This window comes from Chelon labrosus, assembly GCF_963514085.1.
Source record: "Chelon labrosus genome assembly, chromosome: 5".
Classification (NCBI taxonomy): domain Eukaryota; kingdom Metazoa; phylum Chordata; class Actinopteri; order Mugiliformes; family Mugilidae; genus Chelon; species Chelon labrosus.
This window is the reverse complement of record NC_140341.1, coordinates 1,830,818-1,856,669: the sequence shown is the minus strand read 5'-3', so window position 1 is coordinate 1,856,669 and position 25,852 is coordinate 1,830,818. Positions and strand designations below refer to the sequence as shown.

Sequence of the window (25,852 nt, the reverse complement as noted above, 5' to 3'; positions counted from 1 at the left end):
GAAATCAGGTTTCTCTGAGTCCTCCTTGTATTCTGGTTGCCAGATTTCTGGTTGAATGAAGAAATCAGCTGACTGGACAAGACTGACTGTAACTGAAGTTGATGTAAACTCACTGAGTGTTACTGGTTTACCTCTCAGACTGAAGTCCAGAAGATGGAGGAAGAGGAAGAAGAAGCAGAGTCTACAGTATCCACCTGTCTGTCTATGAAGAGTGACTGGTCCAAAGATGGAAATCCAGACTTCAGTGAAGAACCTGGACCCTCAGACACAAAGTAAGAGACTGTTTCTACTGTAAACTGACCTGATGGAAGATGATGATTTTAGGATGAAGCAGAAATGTTCTGCTGAAAGATTTATAGTGATGATGCAGATGTTTTAGTGCAGGTAGGTAAGATCATAGTCTGGGTTTTAGAACCAGGAAGTACTGATGGTATTTCTGTAGTAAAACACCTGAGAACCTCCATTTCAGTATGTCCACTCATCAGTATTCAGATATATTTGTCCTCATGTTGAAGTCTGTGAAGATTTTCAATCTGCAAATGATTTTAGTGATGAAGAAATGTGTTGACAGAGAGAGGAAGAGGAGTCCTGTTTCTGTGGAGGAGCAGCTGTCCTGCTGTGCTTTGTGTCAGGACGTCCTGAAGGATCCAGTCTCTAGCAGCTGTGGACACTGGTTCTGCAGACAGTGCATCACCTCATACTGGGACCAGTCTGCTTCACCAGGAGATCCCTCCTGTCCGCAGTGTGGACCGAGATACAGAAAAAGACCTGGACTGCAGACAGCCAGTCAGAGCAGCACTGTACAAAGTAAGACTGTACATCTGTCTGCTGATGGACTCTTTTCTGGAGACCTGTTGATTGAATCCAAACACATTGTTGTGTTCTACAGCATGTGGATTTAAGATCATTCTAAATATCATTTTAAATGAACTCCCAGTGAAATGTCACTGCATTGTTTCTGCTCCAGAGTAATAACAGCAGGACAGAGAGGAGTGAATGCTGTGTATTACAGACAGTCACACTGACTAACTGATTATCAGTGTTTGGTTGGTGGTGCTATTAAAACCAAGAGATGAACATATTGTGCATCATTTTATTGGTAGCTCAGTCTTAAATATTACAACAAGGAAGGAACAACAACAGTGAGCTGTTAGATGAAGAGCTGCAGACAAGCTGCTGAAGCTCAACCTGCTGCCTCTGCTGTCAATCAAACACTTGCACAAGAAAAAAGAGCATTTCTAATGTTTCCTCCAAAAATGTTTCATTGTGAGAAGAAAAAACTCTTTACAACACATTTAAAAGTCAGTTTTCTGTTCTTTGTGACTTCAAACAGGGATGAGTGTTTTCTTTCTGTCTCACGTTTGTTCTTCTTTCCAGCAGATGTTGGTCTGCAGGAGGTTTTAGATGAACATAAGATCAGTCTGAGGAGGAGATGTGAACGTGTGACTGAAGGAAGTGATGTAACAGGAAGTGGAAACCTCCTCAACAGGATCTACACTGAGCTCTACGTCACAGAGGGACAGAGTGAAGAGGTTAATACCCAACATGAGGTGAAGCAACTTGAGACAGCTTCCAAGATGAAGGTCCTCCATGACACTCCAATCAAGTGCCACGACATCTTTAAAGCCTTACCTGACCAACAGAGACACATCAGAGTGGTTCTGACCTACGGCGTCGCTGGTGTTGGAAAAACCTTCTCAGTGCAGAAGTTCACTCTGGACTGGGCAGAGGGTTTGGAAAACCAAGATGTCAGTGTGGTGATTGTGCTTTTGTTCCGGGAGCTGAACTTGATCAAAGATGAGCAGTACAGTCTTCTCAGGCTGCTCCATGTTTTCCATCCAACATTGCAGAAGGTCACAGCAGAGGAGCTGGCTGTCTGTAAACTTTTGTTCATCTTTGACGGACTGGATGAAAGCAGACTTTCATTGGACTTCAACAACAGTGAGGTTGTGTCTGATGTCACACAGAAGGCATCAGTCAACGTGCTGCTGACAAACCTCATCAAGGGGAAACTGCTTCCCTCGGCTCTGGTCTGGATCACTTCCCGACCTGCAGCAGCCAGTCAGATCCCTCCTACATGTGTTGACAGGGTAACAGAAGTACGAGGCTTCACTGATGCCCAGAAGGAGGAGTACTTCAGGAGGAAGTTCAGTGATGAAGAGCTGTCCAGCAGAATCATCTCCCACATCAAGACATCCAGGAGCCTCCACATCCTATGTGGAGTCCCAGTCTTCTGCTGGATCACTGCTACAGTTCTGGAGCACATGTTGACTACAGAGCAGAGAGGAGAGCTGCCCAAGACCCTGACTGACATGTACTCACACTTTGTGATGGTTCAAGAGAAGAGGAAGAACAACAAGTACCATGACGGACATGAGACGAGTCCACAGGAGCTGATAGAGGCTGACAGGGAAGTTCTTCTGAAGCTGGGGAGGCTGGCGTTTGAACATCTGGAGAAAGGAAACATCATGTTCTACCAAGAAGACCTGGAGCTGTGTGGTCTTGATGTGACAGAGGCCTCAGTGTACTCAGGAGTTTGTACAGAGATCTTCAAAAGAGAGAGTGTGATCTTCCAGAAATCAGTCTACTGCTTTGTTCATCTGAGCGTTCAGGAGTTTCTGGCTGCAGTCTACATGTTCCACTGTTACACCAACAAGAAGATAAAGGTGCTGGAGGACTTCCTGGGGAAACAATACCAAGAGAAGAAATCAAATTGGTCTTTTCTCCAGAAAATTTCTAAACACCTTGAAAAGGATCCCATCTGTGTCTCATCTCTGGATGACTTCCTGTATGGAGCCATGGAGAAATCCCTGCTCAGTAAAAATGGTCACCTGGACGTGTTTGTTTGCTTCCTTCATGGCCTCTCTCTGGAGTCCAACCAGAGACTCTTAGGAGGTCTGCTGGGTCAGACAGAGATCAGTCCAGAAATCATCCAGAGAACCATCAACAAGCTAAAGAAGATGAACACTGATAAAATCTCTCCTGACAGAAGCATCAACATCTTCCACTGTCTGATTGAGATGAAGGACCTCTCAGTTCATCAGAAGATCCAAGAGTTCCTGAAGTCAGAGACCAGATCAGAGGAACTCTCTGAGATCCACTGCTCAGCTCTGGCCTACATGCTGCAGATGTCAGAGGAGGTTCTGGATCAGTTTGACCTGTATCACTACAGAACGTCAAAGGAGGGACGACTGAGACTGATTCCAGCTGTGAGGAACTGCAGAAAGGCTCGGTGAGTCCTGATGTGATCATTAATTTAGTTGTTTAGTTCTTCACATATACACAGGATTACATTATTGTCATTATTCTTAGTTTTACCTCAAACACTATACATCAGTTGAGTTGATTTCTGAAGCTGTTTAAAATGCTGTGAGCATAAAAATGTAGATTATTTTAGTTGGTTGTGATGTTTGTTATTATCTATTATGTATTTGTAATAATTGTTAGATTCTATATTTTTTTTAACCATTTCTTTATCTTACTTTGTGTGATGGAGGCTTCATGTAACCCTGATAAAACTAATGAAGGAGGTTGTGCTGGAGGTTTTTGAGACACACAGCATTTTATAGTTTGTTTTATTCAGTAAGTTTAGTGGTTTAAAACCAGATCTGTATCATTTTCTAAAGATTACTGAAGTCATTGTGACCATGGAGGATTGTGGGGGATGCCTCAGTGCTTTTATTGAAATGACATGGAACAAAATGACCACACTCAAATTACAAGTCTCACTTTATTAGAGGTATATTTTTACATTTTTTGTCCCAAGATGTTTTCTACATGACATTCTATGTAGGATGAACCAGTTTAATTCTGTTTGTAATCTGTCTTCATTTTCTTTTAGATCTCCTTCAGGCTGTAAGCTCATCATACAAAAACACAAATATTAGCATTCAATTGTAATGCATCACCTCTTAAAGAGAAACTTCATATTCACTCAAGCATCAATCAGATATCCTGGGTTCAGTTAACACACTGTGTTTGTATAAAAAGTGGATTCCTTCTTGTCAAGTGTTTAGTTTCATTTCTGCAGCGTTGGGCAGCAGTAATCAGATGTTTCCTGCGTATGGACGTGAACAGTCGCAGCTGACAGTAGTAGGTAGCAATGAGAGATCATCTCTCCAACTGGAACTGTTCACTGAGTTCAACTCTTTCTAAATGTTCTGGTGTCAAAGTGAAGAAATATTTTCATCATCCAGATGTCTTCATTCTGAATGTGTGGATCAAATCACACTGACAGACTGTGGACAGTATGGAAGCCTAAATGTAACTCCATTTTCCCTCCTTCATTTACAAGATGAAAGCAGAACAGAGCTTGTCATTAAAAGTCTGCAGCTATGAGAGAGACTGAAGAGAGTCATTGTGTCATGTCAAACACAGTAAAATGTGATGAGCTGAACCACAGATGTTCATCAGATGATCACCTCACTCTGTTTCATACTCATTCAGTCTGGATCTACAATGTAAATGGTCTGACTTTACAAAAGAATTTATGTTTTTTAATCACAGATTTACTAGATGTGGACTCTCAGAGACTCATTGTGAAGTTGTGGCCTCAGCTCTGAAGTCCAACCCTTCCTATCTGACAGAGCTGTACATGAGTAATAATGACCTGAAGGATTCAGGAGTGAAGCATCTGTCTGCTGGACTGGAGAGTCCAAACTGTAGACTGGAGACTCTGAGGTCAGGTTTTCTTTATTCATTCAATTCAAATCATGTCTGATGTGTCAAATGTTCTTTAGTTTATAAATGTTCAGTATTTCCATGAGAACAAATCTGAAAAAGTTTCTTGTTTTTCTCAAATGTTGTGTTTTTCCTAATGGCTGAACAATAGTTTTTCCTTGATAGCAGATAAACAGGCTGAAGAGAGTCTGAGACAGAGACAGGTCAGAGAAAGAAGAGAAAGACATGAATGGAAAACTTGATGAAGGTGAAGTTAGGAACTGTGATGATGTTGATGGGATCAGAAGCTGACATGGCTGCTATAGAGACAAGCCACACAGCTGCTGTGGTGAGGTGCGTGTTAAAGCAGAGTCCTAAACAGCAGCCTAACACAGGCCCAAACATCCCAACAAAGCAGGATTCAGGCTCAGTGTGAGGATTTCAAACAGAAGCTGGAGAAGAGACAGGACTCTGTTGGAATGACTGCAGAAAGAAGGCATTTGAGACCAGTCATAGTGTTTGTGATTTAGAGCCAGAACAGAGTTTGTGTTCCTGAACAAATCACACTCTGTTTCAGAATCATCAACTATTTTATCTCTCAGAGGTTAAACATAGAGTGTATGAAGAGATCTCTGATCAGTAAAGTTTGAACTGCAGCACAAACTCCCAGATCTTCTGCTTCTGCTGCTCATTTGAACCTGACAAAAGGTTGAGCTCATTTCCAGAGTCGAGGGTCTCTGACTACAAAGGCTCAGTCTCCTCTGGTTTTTAGCCTCCACCCAGGAATTAGTAACCGAGCTCTACTGGAGGAGGGTTAACATGTCAGAGATACAATCAGAGACCAACATCATACCAGGCCGAAAGTCATCATTGAAACTTCAACATCTGTTCTAAAACACACAGAGAAGCAGTGAAGGGATGCTACAACCAGTGTTGGGTATAGTTACTTTGGAAAGTAGTGAATTAGGTTACAACATTACCATCAATTAAAAGTAATCTGTTACGTTACAGCGTGTTGGGCCTGGGTACTAAGGCACTCAATATTGGGGTTTGGCTATCATGAGTAATTAATAATTATTAAGTATTTATTTGTAAATAATTGGATCTGAATCACTAGATCACCTCAGGGCACCACCCTTCTAGGAAGGGAAAAGATAGTCAATCAATCAAATCAGTCTCATAAATTATACTAGATTGTCAATTTTGGATTTCGGAATAATAATTAACTTAATAACTATAACCAAAATTACCACGTTAACAACTAGTTAAAGTTGAAGGAATTTGGAGTTCTTGAAAGTGGTGTAGAGGTTGGCAATATTCACTCTTGTGCAATATTAAACAGACAGGTATGTTTAAAAGACATTTATTAACAAGAATAAAAGTAAACATCCAATCTGACTACAGTGTACTCAATACAGGTGTGTGTGTGGGTGTGTGTGCCAAGATGGCCGCTATTTGTGGGTGTGTCAAGATGGCCGCTGGGGCCTTGAACACAAAGAAAACAAGATGGCTGCTGAGTCGGGACACTCAGTCCATGTGCTGGCGAGTAGATATGTGGAATGTGATATAGGTTTTATGCCAGGTGCCAGGTTAAAGGAAAGGATGGTTAGTTTAGCATGCAAGAGACCCTGAGTCTATGTGTTGCATAATCTAAACTAACATCAAATCACTATACTAAACACTCAGTAAAAACAAACATCACATCAAATCAACGTTTCTAACTCTATGCTTAGCTTAGCTTGACTAGGCCCAGGTCATACTACCAGATTTGGTGGAAAAGTAAATTTTTGGTGTGTTGCTCCTTTAGCTGGCGGTTCCTGATGGAAAGGCCGAGCTGTGAAAAGTAGAAGTCCTTGCTGTGTATTCCTGATGGCAGATGTTGGAGGGAAACCGGCCGCTCCTTGAGTCCTTTGAAGTGGCTTGTTAGCAGCTCGGTGCTAACTAGCCATGGCTCCTGTTGGTTTGGGGTTTAGCCTACAAACCTTCTGTTTGTTGGCTAAAGGAGCTGGTGCAGATTCCTCAAGCAGGATCTCGCTTCGCTGCTGTAAGGAACAGGCCTGGGGTAGCCGCTCTTTGTTAGCATGCTACCTGGCAGCCAGCTGCACCCGAGCAGCTGGGGGTCTCGACGCGGAGGTGTGGGGAAGAGAGTCAGAGAGTAAGAGAGAGAACACAGGCCAAACAGCGCATTTTATATGACCTGATGACCTCAGAGGTCACATGCCACTGTCAGCCAGTGAACTGCTGGGTCAGTTTTCACACCTGGAGGATTGTGGGACTTGGGGTTTCCAGGGCTTCCCTTTGTTTCCAAGACATGTGGTTAACTTGGTTATGCATGGTGAGTTTCCGTAGCTCACCACCAGGTTCATATCCCAACAAGCGTTACCTATGAACGCGTTAGAGTACCCATGCGTTACCAAAAATTAAAAGCCGTTTGCAGCACCTCGCACATGCTGCAACTCAGTGACACACAGCCTCTTTTAAATGCATCGAGAAGTCCTGACAATGAATAACGTCATTCATCCAACCAAATTAACTCTGCAGGATAACAATACCAGGGTGATAGAGTGGTGCTTGGATACAAGACGTTTTTTTTAAATTGGAAGTGTATTTTTTTGCGGTCGACAGAAGCTTTTCACTAACGCAGAGTGTGCATTTTACCGTTATGTTGTTCTTGTCCTTTTCGCTGGCGAATTGAAAATAATGTGCATACTTCCACGATTCAAAAGCTGTCCTCTCTGCCATCTTGCCGGCAGTTCGAAAACACTCACACACACACACACACACACACACACCCACACACACACACACACACACACACAGGTAACGTAGGTCAGCAGGGCACAAACGCATCAACACAGCGCTGTGCCTCCGCTGACACATCCGCAAGTGGCACAGTACTGTCTGTCAAAAAGCAGGCTGTCGTCGGAATTTTCTTCTCCTTATCCGGAGTAATTCTTAAAGCAACTTTTTAAAAAAAATAACAAAGTTACTGATTACTTAACGCACGAAACTAATGCGTTACGTTACAAGTTACATGGAAAAAGTAATTAGTGTAATCTAACGCGTTACCCACAACACTGGCTACAACTGGTGTTACATGTTAGTGGATTTAGTCAGTAAGTGATGATGTCTGTAGAAGACATGATGAAGATCCACAGTAACAGAAGGACAAAGTCAGTCAAACATGTCTGAGTACATTTAATCTACATATTTTATTCTTTATTCAGACTGTGGAGATGCAGTTTGTCAGAGATCAGCTGTGATTCTCTGGTCTCAGCTCTGAAGTCCAACCCCTCCCATCTGAAACATCTGGAGCTGAGTTATAACAATCTGAAGGATTCAGGAGTGAAGCAGCTGTGTGGTTTTCTGGAGAGTCCAGACTGTAGACTGGAGACTCTGAGGTCAGTTCACTGACTGTTACTGTTGTAGATCTGATATGTTTAATCACCAACTGAATCTAATGCATGTTCATCCAGAACTTTCCTCCATAAATCTATAAATGTCCTTTAGTTCAAGATGAGTGTTTGTAGCAGAAACTGTAGAAAATATCCACTGTTAGTTGTTAAAGTCAATGAAGCTTAAAAACTTTTAGGACAAGGTAATGTTGAGCTGCATATTTAAAATCTGAACACATCTGATTGAATTATTCATGATTTAATCTACAACTTTTATTCTTTATTCAGATTAGAGAGATGCAGTTTATCAGAGATCAGCTGTGATTCTCTGGTCTCAGCTCTGAAATCCAACCCCTCCCATCTGAAACTTCTGGACCTGAGAAGAAACTATCTGAAAGATTCAGGAGTGAAGCAGCTTCTTGATCTTGTGGAGAGTCCAGACTATAAACTGGAGACTCTGATGTGAGTAGAGAGTTCCAGTCAGTCCATGCTGCTTTCATCAGTATTGACCTAAACACAGTTAGTATCAAAGATGCAGTTTTTCCTGTAAACATGCAGCTTCTCAGTGAAGCTATGAGAGGAGAATGGAGACAGGCTTCAGGATCGGACAGAAAGACAGAGAGAGAGAGAATCAGACAATCAGATGAGTCAGAAGCTTGATGTGATCATGTGTTTGAGTTGATGTGAAGACGACTGTTGTTGTTGTGTTGATGTGTCCAGGAAATAAAGCTGGATTCCAGCTGACAGCCTTCCAAGATGTATAGAGACAGTGGTGGTCATTCATCAAATCTGATGAACAACTGATCACAGCTCTGAGATCAGTCTGACTGAAGCCTGCACATCACAGAGCCAGCATTACATTTAGTAACCATGTGCTCTTTCTACAAAGCAGAACCTCTGCTGAGGTCCAGTCATCACACTACTCACAATAAGTTAGGGATATTGTGAGAGACTCAGTGGATGTCGTACATACGGTGTTTGTTTCACTTAGTGTCTCTCAAAGTGTCATCAGCAGACTTGCATCAAGACGCAGAACTACTGGCAGAGTTTGTGACAGACCCAAGAGTGGAGTCCCACGAGTGACAGACCGCAACGATGACCGGTACCTAAGGACCTATGCACTCAGACATCGTTATGCAACTGGCACACAGCTGCAGGCCCGTTTACGAGATGTGAGGGGTACTAGGGTTTCCAGACAAACCATTCGCAACCGACTCCACCGCTTTGGCTTGAATGCCAGACGACCGTTGCAGGTGATTCCACTGACACCAAGATACCGCCATGAACGTTTGCAGTGGGCACAAGATCATGTGACCTGGACAATGCAGCAGTGGTCTACCGTCCTGTTCACTGATGAGTGTCGGGTCACCTTGCACAGAAATGATGGTCGTCAGCGTTGCTGGAGAAGGAGAGGTGAGCGATACGCCGAGGTCAACATGGTCCCCAGGGTTCGCTTTGGTGGAGGAGGTGCAACAGTCTGGGCAGGCATCACCAGTCAGCGCAAAACAGATTTGGTTATTGTAGATGGCTCAGTCACTGCACATTCTTACCTCAGAGACATCATAGAACCCATCATCATCCCCCAATTCCGCCAGCACACCCCCAACTTTCTGTTCATGGATGATAATGCTCCACCACATCGTGCCAGAATTGTCACAGCTCGACTTCAGGAAGTCGGAGTGCCTCATATGGTGTGGCCAGCAATGTCCCCTGATCTGAACCCCATGGAGACTGGATGATCGTACCCCACCCCCACGTGACCTGGCAGAACTGCGTGTAGCACTTGTGGAAGAGTGGAACACATTGCCTCAGAACAACATCATAAGGCTAGTGAGGAGCATGAGACGTCGCTGTCAAGCTGTTATTGGGGCAAATGGTGGAAACACCCGCTACTGACATTGTCAATTTTTGTTATTTGGGGTTATCCTTGTTATTGTCTAAATTTTTGAGGTAATAAATATTAAACTAATGAAAATGGTGTTTCTTCTCATTCATTATTAGTAATATCAAAGGGAAATTTTACTTATTTCATTAAAATTCAGACCAAATAGGAAAACCACTCATGTATTTACTCCAGTGCTGCTCTGAACAGGACTGAAGTCCCTGCTGCTCTTTATACTGGGGGAGCTGCATCACTGACTGACAACTGATGAACGGAGACTCTGGAAACACTCATTTATCTCTCTTCTTTCTTCTTTTCTCTCCAGATGGAGACGATGATCTTTGTGAAGAGGACGGTGTGTGAGCTGAGAGAAGTTGAGCTGTGTCCTGAGCTAACATCTGAGCTAACTCTGGATCTCATCCTGTTTCAAAAAGTGAAGGCTGTTGTGTGAAGGCTGAAGTTTTTATGTGTGTGTTCTTGTACATTTATATAACAATTAACAATTGTCTCAAGACTCTGTAGAGAACCCTGAGCATGAAACCTAGAGCAGCACTAAGGCAACGGTGGAAAGATGAACTCTTTTTTAACAGGAATTCATACATAAATCTAATTAAAGAAGACATGTAACATCTAAACATGAAACACACAAGAGTACAAGATACAGCTGATGATGTTAGATGAGAGATTGATCATCAATAAAAAGATTGATAGAGCTAGTGTTCAAAATATTAATTGTAGAAACGTTTAGTGTGTTTACAGAGAGCTGATAAAGTTACTGTTCTAGGGATCAACAAGAGCACAGGGGCATCAAACTGTCAGTGACAATAGTCGTTCTATTCCAGGTGAGTTAGCTGCTATAATGGATGAATAGAAGAGGAATCATAAGCAGGTTGGAGAATTATACATTCAGGTAGGAATGGAGAACTATAAGACATGAACACTGGACAGGTTGATGAGGACAGGACCTCAGATTAGTTCACTGTCTGTGGAGACAGCAGGACAGTCCAGTGTATGGTTAGTTCACTGTCTGTGGAGACAGCAGGACAGTCCAGTGTGTGGTTAGTTCACTGTCTGTGGAGACAGCAGGACACTTCAGTTTGAACATGATGATCAGTTACTCTCTCCTAATATAGCAGGAACTGGGTTGTTCTAAATAGCTGAGTTTGTTGAAGTCAGTGTGAAGCTGTGCTCAAACACACCTGCATTAAAGTATTTCAGGTGAGAAACCAGACTGCAGTTCTCTCCATCACCACCAGAGGTCTCCAAACAGCAGCAACCAGCAGACACAGAGTGTTGTGTTCAAACCGATTAAAAGTGCTTTGACTCGGTCTGGATGAGCCCCAGTGTAGTGTTAATATTTAACATGTCTCCACCGGTTCTTGTCTATTAGCTGCTGGATTACGACGCGCTGCTAATTTAGCTGTATGAGTTAACCAATTAGCTTAACAGGCTATGGACGGCGGCTCCTAGGCTAGGCGGCTCCTGCTTCTGCTTCAGCTCCAGGCAGCAGAATTTATAAGTGTGTCAGGGTGCAGTCATGCTGGTGCTGCTGGGACGTAAACATTAGCTAAGGTCAGTCCAGACGGTGTGTGTGTAACGTCAGTTAAAGTTTGTTGGTTAGTTTGTAGACACAACATTCAACCTGAGGACTTTCTTCTTCTCGGGCTCAGTACACGCCCGCGTAGAGAAAGGTAATACAGTCCGAGTGAAGCGCTGGAGCAGCGGGCCAGTCCACGCGGTAAGCACGGAAAATATCATGTTATCATAGTCGCCACAACCGGACATTACACTCAGTAATGTTTACACTTATTTATAACTACAGTAGTTTGATAAATGCTGACGCCTGGCACAGATTAGTGGATTTACCCAGTTTGGTTTATTTCATGCAGGTGGTATGACCCTAAATACTAAAACCAACAAACCAACACAGGAGAAAGGAGACAGGTGGGTACTGCTTTCATTTAGACATTCATAAATGCAGGTCAGATTAATTAGTGATGCTTATCCTTAAGTAATACATTGCTGCTGTCTGTTTTAATACACTAATCTGGAAAAATTATTGAAACAGTATTAATCAGTTCATCATTTAATCTTGCTTAGATATGAAGGACATGAGAATGTGGTAACACATGATTGTTAAAATTGTTCTGATTTAATACATTTTTTATGTTTCTTTATTTTCCATATAGCCTAACTTAGGTGGTGTCTGTGGCAGTTAGAAAGAGAGGTACCCTTGGTCACCAAGACTGTACTGGCCACCAGGATACCAGATAACTGTCTCACCCAGACCAACTCAGCAGCAGCCGCAGCTTTTCGTCCCACTACACCTCCTCCCTCACTGCTGCTTCGCTGATAAGAAGCTTTCTCAGTAGACTGCACCAAAATCCTTCAGAGACGGTATTGTCACTCTTAGGCATTTTTATTTCATGTTTATTTTTGTGTCTTAGTTTGATTCACCATTGCAAAATTATTACATTAAAAACCTTTGTAAAACAAAAAAATATATATATGATAAATGTGAGAAATGTTTTTTGGTATTGTCTTATAGAATATAGACAACTGTTTGGTGTTTCCAAAACAGATTCAGACTGTACAGAAAGATTTAAAGACTGTACAATACAGGTGACTAAACAGTCTTAAAGGTGCAGTAGGCAAGTTTTATAAAACTAACTTTCTGTCATATTTGCTGAAACTGACCCTATGTTCAAGTATAATTGCATGAAGCAGGTCATTTTAAAAAAACAATCGTCTCCTCTGGCCCCACCTAGAGCCTGTAGCGCGATTTGCAAGACATCCACCGCTCCACATTCAGACGCACCAATCACGTCCAGGGGTGTATCTAACAGAGTGTCAATCACTGCTCAGGGACACGCATTTCATAGCGCCCTCCCCTCCCTCCACCACCTCGACCTCGCCGTGGGCGTGTAGAAGGAGCCGGGATGTAATCCTTGTCTGAGGCCTGTGCCTCAGCTTCACTCTCAAACGTCTAACCACATCAACAGGTAGCGGTCATATATCTACCACATAGCAAATTGATAAATCTAAACTGTGGAATAAAACGCCACAATGAATGCTTCTAACTGTTACTGATAGCAAACATCACCGATGTAGGCTACTTTCAGAAACATCCTAACCTTGGTTTTGTCCTAAAGTTGACTATTGCTAAATATAACGACTGTATCGTTGTACTTTAGGTCAAATTATTTAGCAATAACGAAGGGTATTATAAAAACTACGTCAGTGTGTTCCATGTTGTTTACTCGCTCTCTCTCGGTTCTCTGCTCGTGCACAGTATTCCAGGGCCAATATGCACGCGCTCTATCGTGCACAGCTCTCCCTTGTGGGGGGAGGGGCTTGGGAGACCGTTTTGGGCTTTAGCGGAAAGTGGGGAGGGACTGAGAAGTTGTCGATGTTCAAATTTTTTGGCTAAGTCCTGGATCTTCACATTCCTGCCTACTGCACCTTTAATATAATACATTTTACACTTGTTTTTATTTCTACCACTGGACGTGTAAGTTCTGTACTTTTATCTCCCCAAAACGAGGCCAGCTATTAAGGCATCATAGATTAAAGCATGGTGGCTTCACAAGAACCTCCCCAGTACCATGTCTTCATCAGCAAGTGTATTTGCACATTCAAATCTGGTAAACCCCATTTAAAAACTAAGTATATGTGGTGCTAAAGAGATATTCTGACCTTTTATTTGTCTATTCACCCTCTTCAGTTGTTCAGCCAAACTCGACCTTTGATGATCTCTTTCTAGACAAGTTTCCGAATGAACAGCATGTTGATTATTATTGTTGTTGTTGTTTACAGATACTGAAATAAAAAAACATGTTTGTAATGCCATTTTGTGGATTCTTATTTTTAACTTGGCTAAACTAAGGTATGTTAAGTGCATTTATTTAAAATTAGGTACTGCTCTCTCTCATAGTATATTAAGTTATGCGACTTTTCTTTATTGAGTTTCGGTCAAGTTGAGTTTACTTAAAGAAATTTAGAAAACGGATTACCTTGGAAAAAGTAAGTAAACAAACTTAATTGTGTGAAGTAGTGTGAAATTATTATATTTAAGTGAGCTGTACTTGTTTTTGAAGTTGGAAGAACTTAAAGGAACAGTATGTAAGATTGTGGCCAAAACTGGCCAAAACTGGTACTGCAATCACTTTCAAAATACTGTAGAACGGTGTATCCCCTCCAACCTCCCCCCTGACTCGAGGTTGCCAGGTTACCGAGGTAACGTTAGGCTACTCAATACGTCTCAATTACGTTTAACATTGCCATAATCGACGTACTAATGTTGTTTTCCTCGGCGTTTCAGCATAATGACAGAGAAACGGGCTCATAATGCATTGCTAATGTTAGCAATGACGACTCGCCGTTTTTATTTCCCAAACAATTCCTTACCTTTTCAATTCAATGACCCACCTCCTCTGTATGCGCTAACGTAACGTTACTTTGCATGAACATGCATAACTTTGTTCGACTGTCGTGAATATTTTAAATGTCCATTTACATTATGTACAAGTAAGTTAGCCAGGAGAAAATTAGCAACGTTGGCGTCTGTCTTCAAATTCTTCTCCGTTTTCAGCCGTCTCCATCTTTCAAAGGCATCTCCTATACAAATCCTTGTTTTATTTCGGAATTTGTCAAGACGTAGTTCGGATTCATAACGAGGTCGTTTAGGTTAAGTAACGTTATACATGTTTTATCCGCCACGTTCGTAGCTGCAGCTGCGGTAACTAGAGCAGAGCTGGCAACCCGGATGACGAAACTCTACTGACTTCGTGATTAGTAGATAGGTGAAGGGTGGCGCCTCAGACCAAAACACAACATGACAACAATAACATCAGTTGAGGGCTGCAACTCTCACTTTTAAATGACTATATCCTGGCCGGACCACTGTTGTCAGTGATATAAGTATTTGAAATGAACATGATTTCTTCATGTCTAGTGACATATCAGGGCCATTTTATGATTAATTGAAATACATTTCTTACATACTGTTCCTTTAATGTATTTCAGTACAGTTAAATTCAAATCAAGTTGTTACAACTCAAATACTTTGTGTCACATTAACTTAATATATTCTACCAGAACAAGCGGACATCACTTGAAATTTGTAATATACTTCACTTGAGGTATCTTTGTGTAATCCACTTCAAACAAGTACAGCTCACTTAAATATAATAATTTCACACTACTTCACTACTTGTTTACTTACTTTCCCAAGGTAATCGGGTTCCTAAATTTCTTTAAGTAAACTGAACTTGTTAGAATTTAATCTGAAAAAATAAAATGATTGACATGATTTTAATGTGAAGATAAAGTGACAACACATGAACCAAAGAGAAACTGGTCCTGTTCAAGCCAACAGAGATGAAGACATCAGGCTGTGAGCAACACACACACATGATTTCTTGATTTCCTGTAGCAGTGAAATTGAAAGTTTTCAGTCAGTTTGTTCAGACTCCATTTGAGACGACAGAGCAGAGGGAGGAAAACTGAAGGCTGAAGCAGAGTGAGTGTTAACATTCTTCTTCTTCTTCTTCTTCTTCATGTGGACTGTAGAGGGAAGAAGAGTCAGAATTCAACACTTTGATTCAACCATTCACACAAACTTGTGATTGATCACTTGGAGTTTTGCTGCTTTTATTAAAGAGCGTAGTGTGTGTTTCACTTCCTGTTCTCAGTCAGAGTCTCTGAACAGACTGGTCCAGTGTTTCCTTCAAGATTTCATGAGGCCCTGGCGTTGTTTGTTCTTTTGTGATTCTGCTATCATATCCGTGACATTAGTGTTTGTGTAGATGATGGTAATAACTTACAACCAGATATTTATGACAACAGCTATCATTCTGTCACATGTTTGTTCATCAGAACAGACTGGTACAGTGTTTCCTATCGTCTAAATAAAAGCCTCTAATGATGATGCTGTCCCAACTATTAAAACTGTTTCTACAGTAGATGAAATGTCTGCACATAAAATCAGACGTGTTGCATCTTTAAATGATGGTAATAACGTGGATATTGGCTTTAGTGACAAACAGCAGCAGCCTGTGCAGCACGTTACGTCTGGAGTCGTTTCCTCCAGGTTTTCACCAACTCTCTTTAAATAATTGTAAATCTCCATGGTCTAAAAAATCAAGAGCACAAACATCAGCTTTTAAAAAGTGGAGGTAACTTTCATTTTTATTAGTGAACAACACAAATAGCTTCACATGCTACGTGAATGTTTCTGAGCCGTTTTCTCCGTCAGGTTAAATTCAGTTGGTTATGAGACCATGGTGGAGTAAATTAGACCCTGACGGGCCACCATAGTATTAACATTGTATGGGAAACCCTGTGTCTGTTCTAGGCCCATCATCCACTTCCATTGTTGTTATATTTAGATGCATTAGGTCAGAGGTCACAGGTAAATACCTTCCATCAAAGGAATACATTAGACTCAGATTTCATTTAGATTGATTTGAATTATCTTCGTGCTTTTAGACATTTCTTAAATGTGAGGTCTTACATTTCATCAGGATGGTTTATAAAAGGTTTTAAAAGTCAGCAAGTGAAATCAGGTTTCTCTGAGTCCTCCTTGTATTCCTAACCAGGTTTCTGGTTGAAACCAGAAGACTGACTGTAACTGAAGTTGATGTAAACTCACTGAGTGTTACTGGTTTACCTCTCAGACTGACTGAAGTCCAGAAGATGGAGGAAGAGGAGGACGGAGCAGAGTCTACAGTATCCAGATGTCAGTCTGTGAACAGTAACAGGTCCAAACCTGAACCTCTAAACTTCAGAGAAGAACCTGGACCCCCAGACACAAAGTAAGAGAACTGCTACTAACTCATTTATGACTCATTTTAAATCACTTCTGTCAGTTCCAGTAGATTGTCTGTCCCTGATGGTTGATTCATTTTTACTAAAATATATTTGCTGATATATTTGAATTGGTTTTTGTGACTCAAACATAAATAATGAGTCCTGTCTTCCCTCTCAGCTTCTCTGACAGCTGTCAGTCACCTAGAAAAGCTGTAATCTAATCTCACAGGACTGTTACAGACATGAAACCATCTGATTATCTGCAGCAGCTGTAGTTTGTGTGTTTACTGCTACTGAAATGACTTTTACCTCAGAGTTTATCAGTGATTGATGAGAATAAAACATATTTGATTTTGCAGAGGTCAGTACAACAGACAGAGAGCAGGGTCTACAGTACCCAGCTGTCTGTCCATGAAGAGTGATGACTCCAAACGTGAACCTCTAGACTTCAGTGAAGAACCTGGACCCTCAGACACAAAGTAAGAGACTGTTTCTACTGTAAACTGACCTGATGGAAGATGATGATTTTAGGATGAAGCAGAAATGTTCTGCTGAAAGATTTCTAGTCATGATGCAGATGTTTTAGTGCAGGTAGGTAAGATCCTAGTCTGGGTTTTAGAACCAGGAAGTACTGATGGTATTTCTGTAGTAAAACACCTGAGAACCTCCATTTCAGAATGTCCACTCATCAATATTCAGATATATTTGTCCTCATGTTGAAGTCTGTGAAGATTTTCAATCTGCAAATTATTTTAGTGATGAAGAAATGTGTTGACAGAGAGAGGAAGAGGAGTCCTGTTTCTGTGGAGGAGCAGCCCTCCTGCTCTGCTTTGTGTCAGGACGTCCTGAAGGATCCGGTCTCTAGCAGCTGTGGACACTGGTTCTGCAGACAGTGCATCACCTCATACTGGGACCAGTCTGCTTCATCAGGAGACTCCTCCTGTCCCCAGTGTGGAAAAAGATCCAGAACAAGTAAGACTGTACATCTGTCTGCTGATGGACTCTTTTCTGGAAACCTGTTGATTTAATCCAGACACATTGTTGTGTTCTACAGCATGGGGATTTAAGATCATTCTAAACATCATTGTAAATGAACTCCCAGTGAAATGTCACTGCATTGTTTCTGCTCCAGAGTAATAACAGCAGGACAGAGAGGAGTGAATGCTGTGTATTACAGACAGTCACACTGACTAACAGCCAGACAGCAGCCTGAGACACAACAAGAGACACAGACTCTGAACAACAGCCCACATTAGCTTTCCTGCTAACGTCTCCTTCTTCTCTAACCTACACACATCTTGTCCTGCGGATCCACTTGTTGAACAAGAACCAAACAAACATCCACTGAGGAAAACTGCTCTGCTAACATCAGTTTGTAGCAGTAGATAGTGAAGCAGCTGATGAGTAGCAGCACTTTGAACAGCTTCAAAACTTCACATATATTGATAGAATATTGAATTAGTTTAGATTCCTCGAGTTTAATTTATTCTCTTTTGTTTTCCTGCACTTCACATATCAGCTTTATTTTACTCTTCACTGATTTCTTTCCTCATAACTTAGCTTTGTTAATTACTGCTGAAGCAAATGAAATTCCTGCTGAGACCAGCCAGTGGGAGGCTTTTATTGTGAAAGAGCCAGAGGAAATGCAGTGTATTTGTCATCTGATTATCAGTGTTTGGCTGGTGGTGCTATTAAAACCGAAAGATGAACATATTGTGCATCATTTTATTGGTAACTCAGTCTTAAATATTACAACAAGGAAGGAACAACAACAGTGAGCTGTTAGATGAAGAGCTGCAGACAAGCTGCTGAAGCTCAACCTGCTGCCTCTGCTGTCAATCAAACACTACCACAAGAATAAAGAGCATTTCTAATGTTTCCTCCAAAAATGTTTCATTATGAGAAGAAAAAACTCTTTACAACACATTTAAAAGTCAGTTTTCTGTTCTTTGTGACTTCAAACAGGGCTGAGTGTTTTCTTTCTGTCTCACGTTTGTTCTTCTTTCCAGCAGATGTTGGTCTGCAGGAGGTTTTAGATGAACATAAGATCAGTCTGAGGTGGAGATGTGAACGTGTGACTGAAGGAAGTGATGTAACAGGAAGTGGAACCCTCCTCAACAGGATCTACACTGAGCTCTACATCACAGAGGGACAGAGTGAAGAGGTTAATACCCAACATGAGGTGAAGCAGCTTGAGACAGCTTCCAAGATGAAGGCCCTCCATGACACTCCAATCAAGTGCCACGACATCTTTAAAGCCTTACCTGACCAACAGAGACGCATCAGAGTGGTTCTGACCTACGGCATCGCTGGTGTTGGAAAAACCTTCTCAGTGCAGAAGTTCACTCTGGACTGGGCCGAGGGTTTGGAAAACCAAGATGTCAGTGTGGTGATTGTGCTTTCGTTCAGGGAGCTGAACTTGATCAAAGATGAGCAGTACAGTCTTCTCAGGCTGCTCCATGTTTTCCATCCAACATTACAGAAGGTCACAGCAGAGGAGCTGGCTGTCTGTAAACTTTTGTTCATCTTTGACGGCCTGGATGAAAGCAGACTTTCATTGGACTTCAACAACAGTGAGGTTGTGTCTGATGTCACACAGAAGGCATCAGTCAACGTGCTGCTGACAAACCTCATCAAGGGGAAACTGCTTCCCTCGGCTTTGGTCTGGATCACGTCCCGACCTGCAGCAGCCAATCAGATCCCTCCTACATGTGTTGACAGGGTAACAGAAGTACGAGGCTTCACTGACGCCCAGAAGGAGGAGTACTTCAGGAAGAGGTTCAGTGATGAAGAGCTGTCCAGCAGAATGATCTCCCACATCAAGACATCCAGGAGCCTCCACATCCTGTGTGGAGTCCCAGTCTTCTGCTGGATCACTGCTACAGTTCTGGAGCACATGTTGACTACAGAACAGAGAGGGGAGCTCCCCAAGACCCTGACTGACATGTACTCACACTTTGTGATGGTTCAGACAAAGAGGAAGAAGAACAAGTACCATGAGGGACATGAGATGAGTCCACAGGAGCTGATGGAGGCTGACAGGGAAGTTCTTCTGAAGCTGGGGAGGCTGGCGTTTGAACATCTGGAGAAAGGAAACATCATGTTCTACCGAGAGGACCTGGAGCTCTGTGGTCTTGATGTGACAGAGGCCTCAGTGTACTCAGGAGTTTGTACAGAGATCTTCAAAAGAGAGAGTGTGATCTTCCAGAAATCAGTCTACTGCTTTGTTCATCTGAGTGTTCAGGAGTTCCTGGCTGCCGTCTACATGTTCCACTGTTACACCAACAAGAAGACAGAGGTGCTGGAGGACTTACTGGGGACAGACTGGCGGTACACCACTAACTCTCTGGATGACTTCCTGTGTGGAGGCCTGAAGATATCCCTGCTCAGTAAAAATGGTCACCTGGACCTGTTTGTTCGCTTCCTTCATGGCCTCTCTCTAGAGTCAAACCAGATTGTCTTAGGAGGCCTGCTGGGTCAGACAGAGAACAGTCCAGAAATCATCCAGAGAGCCATCAACAACCTGAAGAAGATGAACACTGACAAAATCTCTCCTGACAGAAGCATTAACATCTTCCACTGTCTGATGGAGATGAACGACCTCTCAGTTCATCAGAAGATCCAAGAGTTCCTGAAGTCAGAGAACAGATCAAAGTATCTCTCTGAGATCCACTGTTCAGCTCTGGCCTACATGCTGCAGATGTCAGAGGAGGTTCTGGATGAGTTGAACCTGGATCAGTACAACACAACAAAGGAGGGACAACGGAGACTGATCCCAGCTGTGAGGAACTGCAGAAAGTTTCGGTGAGTCCTGATGTGATCATTAACAAATCAATCAGTGGAGATTAGTAGTTTAGTTCTTCAGATATACACAGGATTACATTATTGTTATTATTCTTTGTTTTACCTCAAACATTATACATCAGTTGAGTTGATTTCTGAAGCTGTTTAAAATGCTGTGAGTATAAAAATGTAGATTATTTTAGTTGGTTGTGATTTTTGTTCTATTATGTATTTGTAATAATTGTTTTATTCTTTATTCTTTTTAACCATTTATTTATCTTCCTTTGTGTGATGGAGGCTTCATGTAACCCTGATAAAACTAATGAAGGAGGTTGTGCTGGAGGTTTTTGACACACACAACATTTTATGGTTTGTTTTATTCAGTAAGTTTAGTGGTTTAAAACCATATCTATATAATTTTCTGATAGGTGCCCCCACTGATCCAGAATTGACAAAACTGAGGGGAAGGAGGATGTAGGGTTTGAAATAAATAAAGAAAGGAGAGTTTGTGGATTAGACCGTGGCGGGTAATGCCTTCAAACTCATTCTGGTTTCTCAGCCAGATGGCTAGTGGCTCGATGCCTATATTGAACAACAAAGGTGTGAGTGGACAACACTGTCGGGTCCCAGGTTTGAGAGGGAAGTATGCTGAATGAACGCCATTAGTATTTACAGATGCAGATGGGGTTGCATGCAGAAGTTTAACCCAAGAAATAAATTTAGAATCAAATCCAAATTTCTCTAAAATAAAAAAATAAAAAGCTCCACTCCACCCGGTCGATGGCTTTCTCCACATGAAGCGCCACTATAATTACAGGAGTGTTGGACGCAGGTGAAGAAAAGAAGAGTTGAAAAGTTCAACAGTCTTCTGGTGTTTAAGAATGGCTGTCTCCCTAATGTAAATCCTGTCTGGTCCTGTGAGATTATTGATGGCATCACACTTTGAAGGTGGAGGGCGCGAATCTTAGACAGAATTTTATCATCTACGTTTAAAAGCAAAACTGTTTCTGTAGTTACCACAGGAGGTAGGATCCCTGTCTTTCTTCAGAAGCAGTGAAATAGATACCTCATACATGGTCACTGGTAGTCTGTCTTCAGTAAAGGAGTCATTGAACATTCTCACAAGGATGGGGCTAATAACATCGAGTATGCCTTGAAGAACTCGACCATCAGGACCAGGCGATTTCCTGTTTTGCATAGAGTTGATTGCTTCCTGCACCTCCAACAAAGAGATGGGTCTACCCAGTTCTCTGGTGATATTTACGTCAATCTGAGGGTACGTCAACCGGTCTAGAGGATTAGGGGATGCTGCGGTAGTTGGGGAACATCCATTAGTATACAGTGTGGTATAGAAATCAGAAAAAGCCTTATTGATAACTTGTCGATCAGAAGTGTGTCTACCATCAGGAAGCTTAATTTGAGGGATCAATCTAGAAGCAGCAGTTGCACGGGTCTGCTGTGCCAAGAGTCTCCCGGCCTTATCACCCTGCTCAAAATAGCTTTGTTTCGATTGTCGCAACTGTCTTTCCACTACATGTGTCATTAACAGGTCATGTTCCAAATGTAGTAGTTTCTTATAGAGGATGGAGGATTGAGAGGTTGAGTAAGTTCCATCAAGTTTCAGAAGTTCCTCTGCAATTTCCTTGAGCCTAGCCTGTTCAGCCCTTCTCATTTGGGAAATATAAGATATCACGTGTCCCCGAATGGTAACTTTAAGCGCTTCCCACAGAATGCTACTGCTGACATCAGGGGTTTCGTTCAGCTCTATGTAAGAACAGATCTGCGTCGCAACAAAATCTGTAAAGTCATTATCCGACAGCAGGTGCGAATTGAACCTCCATAGTGGACGAGGGATCGTATAACTTGGAAAGTTAATGTCAACTGTGGTAGGAGCATGATCAGAGATAGTTATTGTTTGATAATCACATGCATACACACAGTCTAGGAGATTGTTATCAAGTAAAAAATCTCTCCGAAGAGAATAAGTGGTGTAGTACATGGGACAAAATGAGTAAGCTCTACCATTGGGATTTTTAAGCCTCCAGGGGTCAGTAATTCCCAACTGCGATACATACATTTTTACTATGTTCGCTGATTTGGATAGTGAGATTTGTGTAGGGGAAGATCTGTCAAGAGTCACATCCTGCACCAGATTGAAGTCCCCACCCATGATAATGCGGTGACTGACAGCAATTTGCAATTTTTGCAAAGAGCCTTCGTCCCAGGTTGTCATCCCAGGTCACCGCATAAACCGAAACTAAGACCACTGGTATATTCTGAAGCGTACTCGAAACTGTGACATAGCGGCCATCAGTGAATCACATTTGTTGGTTCAAACAGGATCCTTTTATGAATGATGATGGCCGCTTTAACCTTTTCTGTAAATTTTGAATGGAATAGGGGAGGAAGGGTAACAAAAAAAGAAGGAAAAACAGTAATGACAACATGTGACCACCCTGAGGGCTACACCCAAGACAAGGCTCACAGCGAACAGCTAACAGCGGTCTCCTCCCTTGTAGTAACAATAATTGACCCCTTTAGTCTGAGAGAAACGTCAGTAAATGGAAAATCGAGTACTGTATTCCAGGCCCTGCGTGCAAATACTTTCTTTTGTTCATTTGAAAAGTGAGCGGAGGAAAATAGGTGACTGCATATGACTTACACACCTATGGCTCCATAAAATATTTTGAATCGTCAGAACATCCTACATGTATAACAATAACATCCATTATGAGGTAGAACTGGTTAAAGATATAAACACATGCAGAGACAGAGAAAAAAACAAACAAAGTAAATATGAGCCACAGCAGGGCACCAAGACATCTTAAAGTGGCCATGGAAGTATTCATTAATTTATTTATCTTCTGTAACCGCTTATTCCTATGAAGGGTCGTGGGGTCTGCCGGAGCCTATCCTAGCTGTCATCCACCCTGGACAGCTCGCCAGTCTATCACAGGGCTAACACAGAGAGACAGACAATCATTCACACTCACACTCACACCTATGGCCAATTTAGAATCACCAATGAACTTAACCAGCATGTCTTTGGATGGTGGGAGGAAGCTGGAGTACCTGGAGAGAACCCACACAGACACAGGGAGAACATACAAACTCCACACACAAAGGAACCAGTCAGCCTGGATTAGAACCAGGGACCTTCTCGCTGTGAGGCATCAGTGCTAACCACCTCTCCACTGCGCCGCCCCATGGAAGTATCCCTATACATCAAATGAGATTAACAAAATGCCTGCATGTATAAAACATTAACATCCAGCATGAATGATGTGGGCTACTGATAGTGCATCTGTTAATGAAAAGTGACCAGCTTCAGTAAAACCCTTTTAATTAACTTGCGGTTATCCAGCTAGAATAACAGTGGCTCATCCACGGTCGGATTAACAATCATTCACGCCCATCAGGTCTCTCCCATGCGGACGGATCTGTATCATTTTCTAAAGATTACTGAAGTCATTGTGACCATGGAGGATGTTTGGGGATGCCTCAGTACTTTTATTGAAATTACATGGAACAGAAAGACCACACTCAAATTACAAGTGTCACTTTATTAGAGGTATATTTTTACATTATTTGTCCCAAGATGTTTTCTACATGACATTCTATGTAGGATGAACCCGTTTAGTTCTGTTTGTAATCTGTCATCATTTTCTTTTAGATCTCCTTCAGGCTGTAAGCTCATCATACAATAACACAAATATTAGCATTCAGTTGTTTCACCTCTTAAAGAGCAACTTCATATTCACTCAAGCATCAATCAGATATCCTGGGTTCAGTTAACACACTGTGTTTGTATAAAAAGTGGAATCCTTCTCATCAAGTGCTTAGTTTCATTTCTGCAGCGTTTGGCAGCAGTCATCAGATTTTTCCTGCGTATGGACGTGAACAGTCGTAGCTGACAGTAGTAGGTAGCAAAGAGAGATCATCTCTCCAACTGGAACTGTTCACTGAGTTCAACTCATTCTAAATGTTCTGGAGTCAAAGTGAAGAAATGTTTTCATCAACCAGATGTCTTCATTCTGACTGTGTGGATCAAATCACACTGACAGACTGTGGACAGTATGGAAGCCTAAATGTAACTCCATTTTCCCTCCTTCATCTGCAAGATGAAAGCAGAACAGAGATTGTCATTAAAAGTCTGCAGCTGTGAGAGAGACTGAAGAGAGTCATTGTGTCATGTCACACACAGTAAGATGAGATGAGCTGAACCACAGATGTTCATCAGATGATCACCTCACTCTGTTTCATTCTCATTCAGTCTGGATCTAGAATGTAAATGATCTGATTTAACAACAAATTTTATTCGTTTTCTAATCACAGACTTACTGTATGTGGACTGTCAGAGACTCACTGTGAAGTTGTGGCCTCAGCTCTGAAGTCCAACCCTTCCTATCTGAAACATCTGCACCTGAGTTACAATGACCTGAAGGATTCAGGAGTGAAGCATCTGTCTGCTGGACTGGAGAGTCCAAACTGTAGACTGGAGACTCTGAGGTCAGTTCACTGACTGGAGCTGTTGCAGGTTTTCTTTATTTATTCAATTCAAATCATTGACTGATGTGTCAAATGTTCTTTAGTTGATAAATGTTCAGTATTTCCATGAGCACAAATCTTAAGAAGTGAAAGACTTGAGCAGGGTTCATTTAAAGGTGACAGAAGTGGAGTCATGACGGGGAGATGATGTGAGCCTCCACAGGTTCATGTTGTGCTCCATCAGTCAGTGAAGATGAAGTCGGTACTGATGAGGCTGTAGAGTGTGTGAGGATGTGAATGAGGCTGTTGAAGATCTGATGATAGCAGATAAAAACAGGCTGTGGAGAGTCTGAGAGAGAGACAGGTCAGAGAAAGAAGAGAAAGACGTGAATGGAAAACTTGATGAAAGTAAAGTTAGGAACTGTGATGATATTGATGGGATCAGAAGCTGACATGGCTGCTACAGAGACAAGCCACACAGCTGCTATGTGTGTTAAAGCAGAGTCCTAAACAGCAGCCTAACACAGGCCCAAACATCCCAACAAAGCAGGATTCAGGCTCAGTGTGAGGATTTCAAACAGAAGCTGGAGAAGATACAGGACTCAGTTGGAATGACTGCAGAAAGAAGGCAGGTGAGACCAGTCATAGTGTTTGTGATTTAAAGCCAGACCAGAGTTTGTGTTCCTGAACAAATCGCACTTTGTTTCAGAATTATCAAGTATTTTATCTCTCAGAGGTTAAACATGGAGTGTATGAAGAGATCTCTGATCAGTAAAGTTTGAACTGTGGCACAATCTTCTGCTTCTGCTGCTCATTTGAACCTGACAAAAGGTTG

At 42.0% G+C, this 25,852-nt stretch overlaps 2 protein-coding genes across 2 annotated transcripts in view; both read left to right on the top strand.

Annotated features, from left to right (window-relative positions):
* The window catches only part of LOC311488306 (protein NLRC3-like), a 74,483-nt gene extending 66,190 nt beyond the window's left edge, over positions 1-8,293 (top strand). Inside the window, exons 3-6 of the mRNA XM_084544936.1 lie at positions 572-786; positions 1,378-3,232; positions 4,507-4,680; positions 7,887-8,293. Of these exons, the coding sequence (XP_084401062.1) occupies positions 572-786; positions 1,378-3,232; positions 4,507-4,680; positions 7,887-8,073 (2,431 nt within the window). The 3' untranslated portion in view covers positions 8,074-8,293. The remainder of the gene's footprint in view (positions 1-571; positions 787-1,377; positions 3,233-4,506; positions 4,681-7,886) is intronic.
* Positions 8,294-16,662: 8,369 nt separating this feature from the next.
* On the top strand, positions 16,663-20,727 carry LOC311488308 (NLR family CARD domain-containing protein 3-like). The gene is made up of 2 exons (XM_084544938.1): positions 16,663-17,718; positions 18,756-20,727. Exons 1-2 carry the CDS (start codon positions 17,424-17,426, stop codon positions 20,552-20,554), a joined length of 2,094 nt encoding a protein of 697 aa, XP_084401064.1. The 5' UTR covers positions 16,663-17,423; the 3' UTR covers positions 20,555-20,727.
* Positions 20,728-25,852: the final 5,125 nt, after the last annotated feature.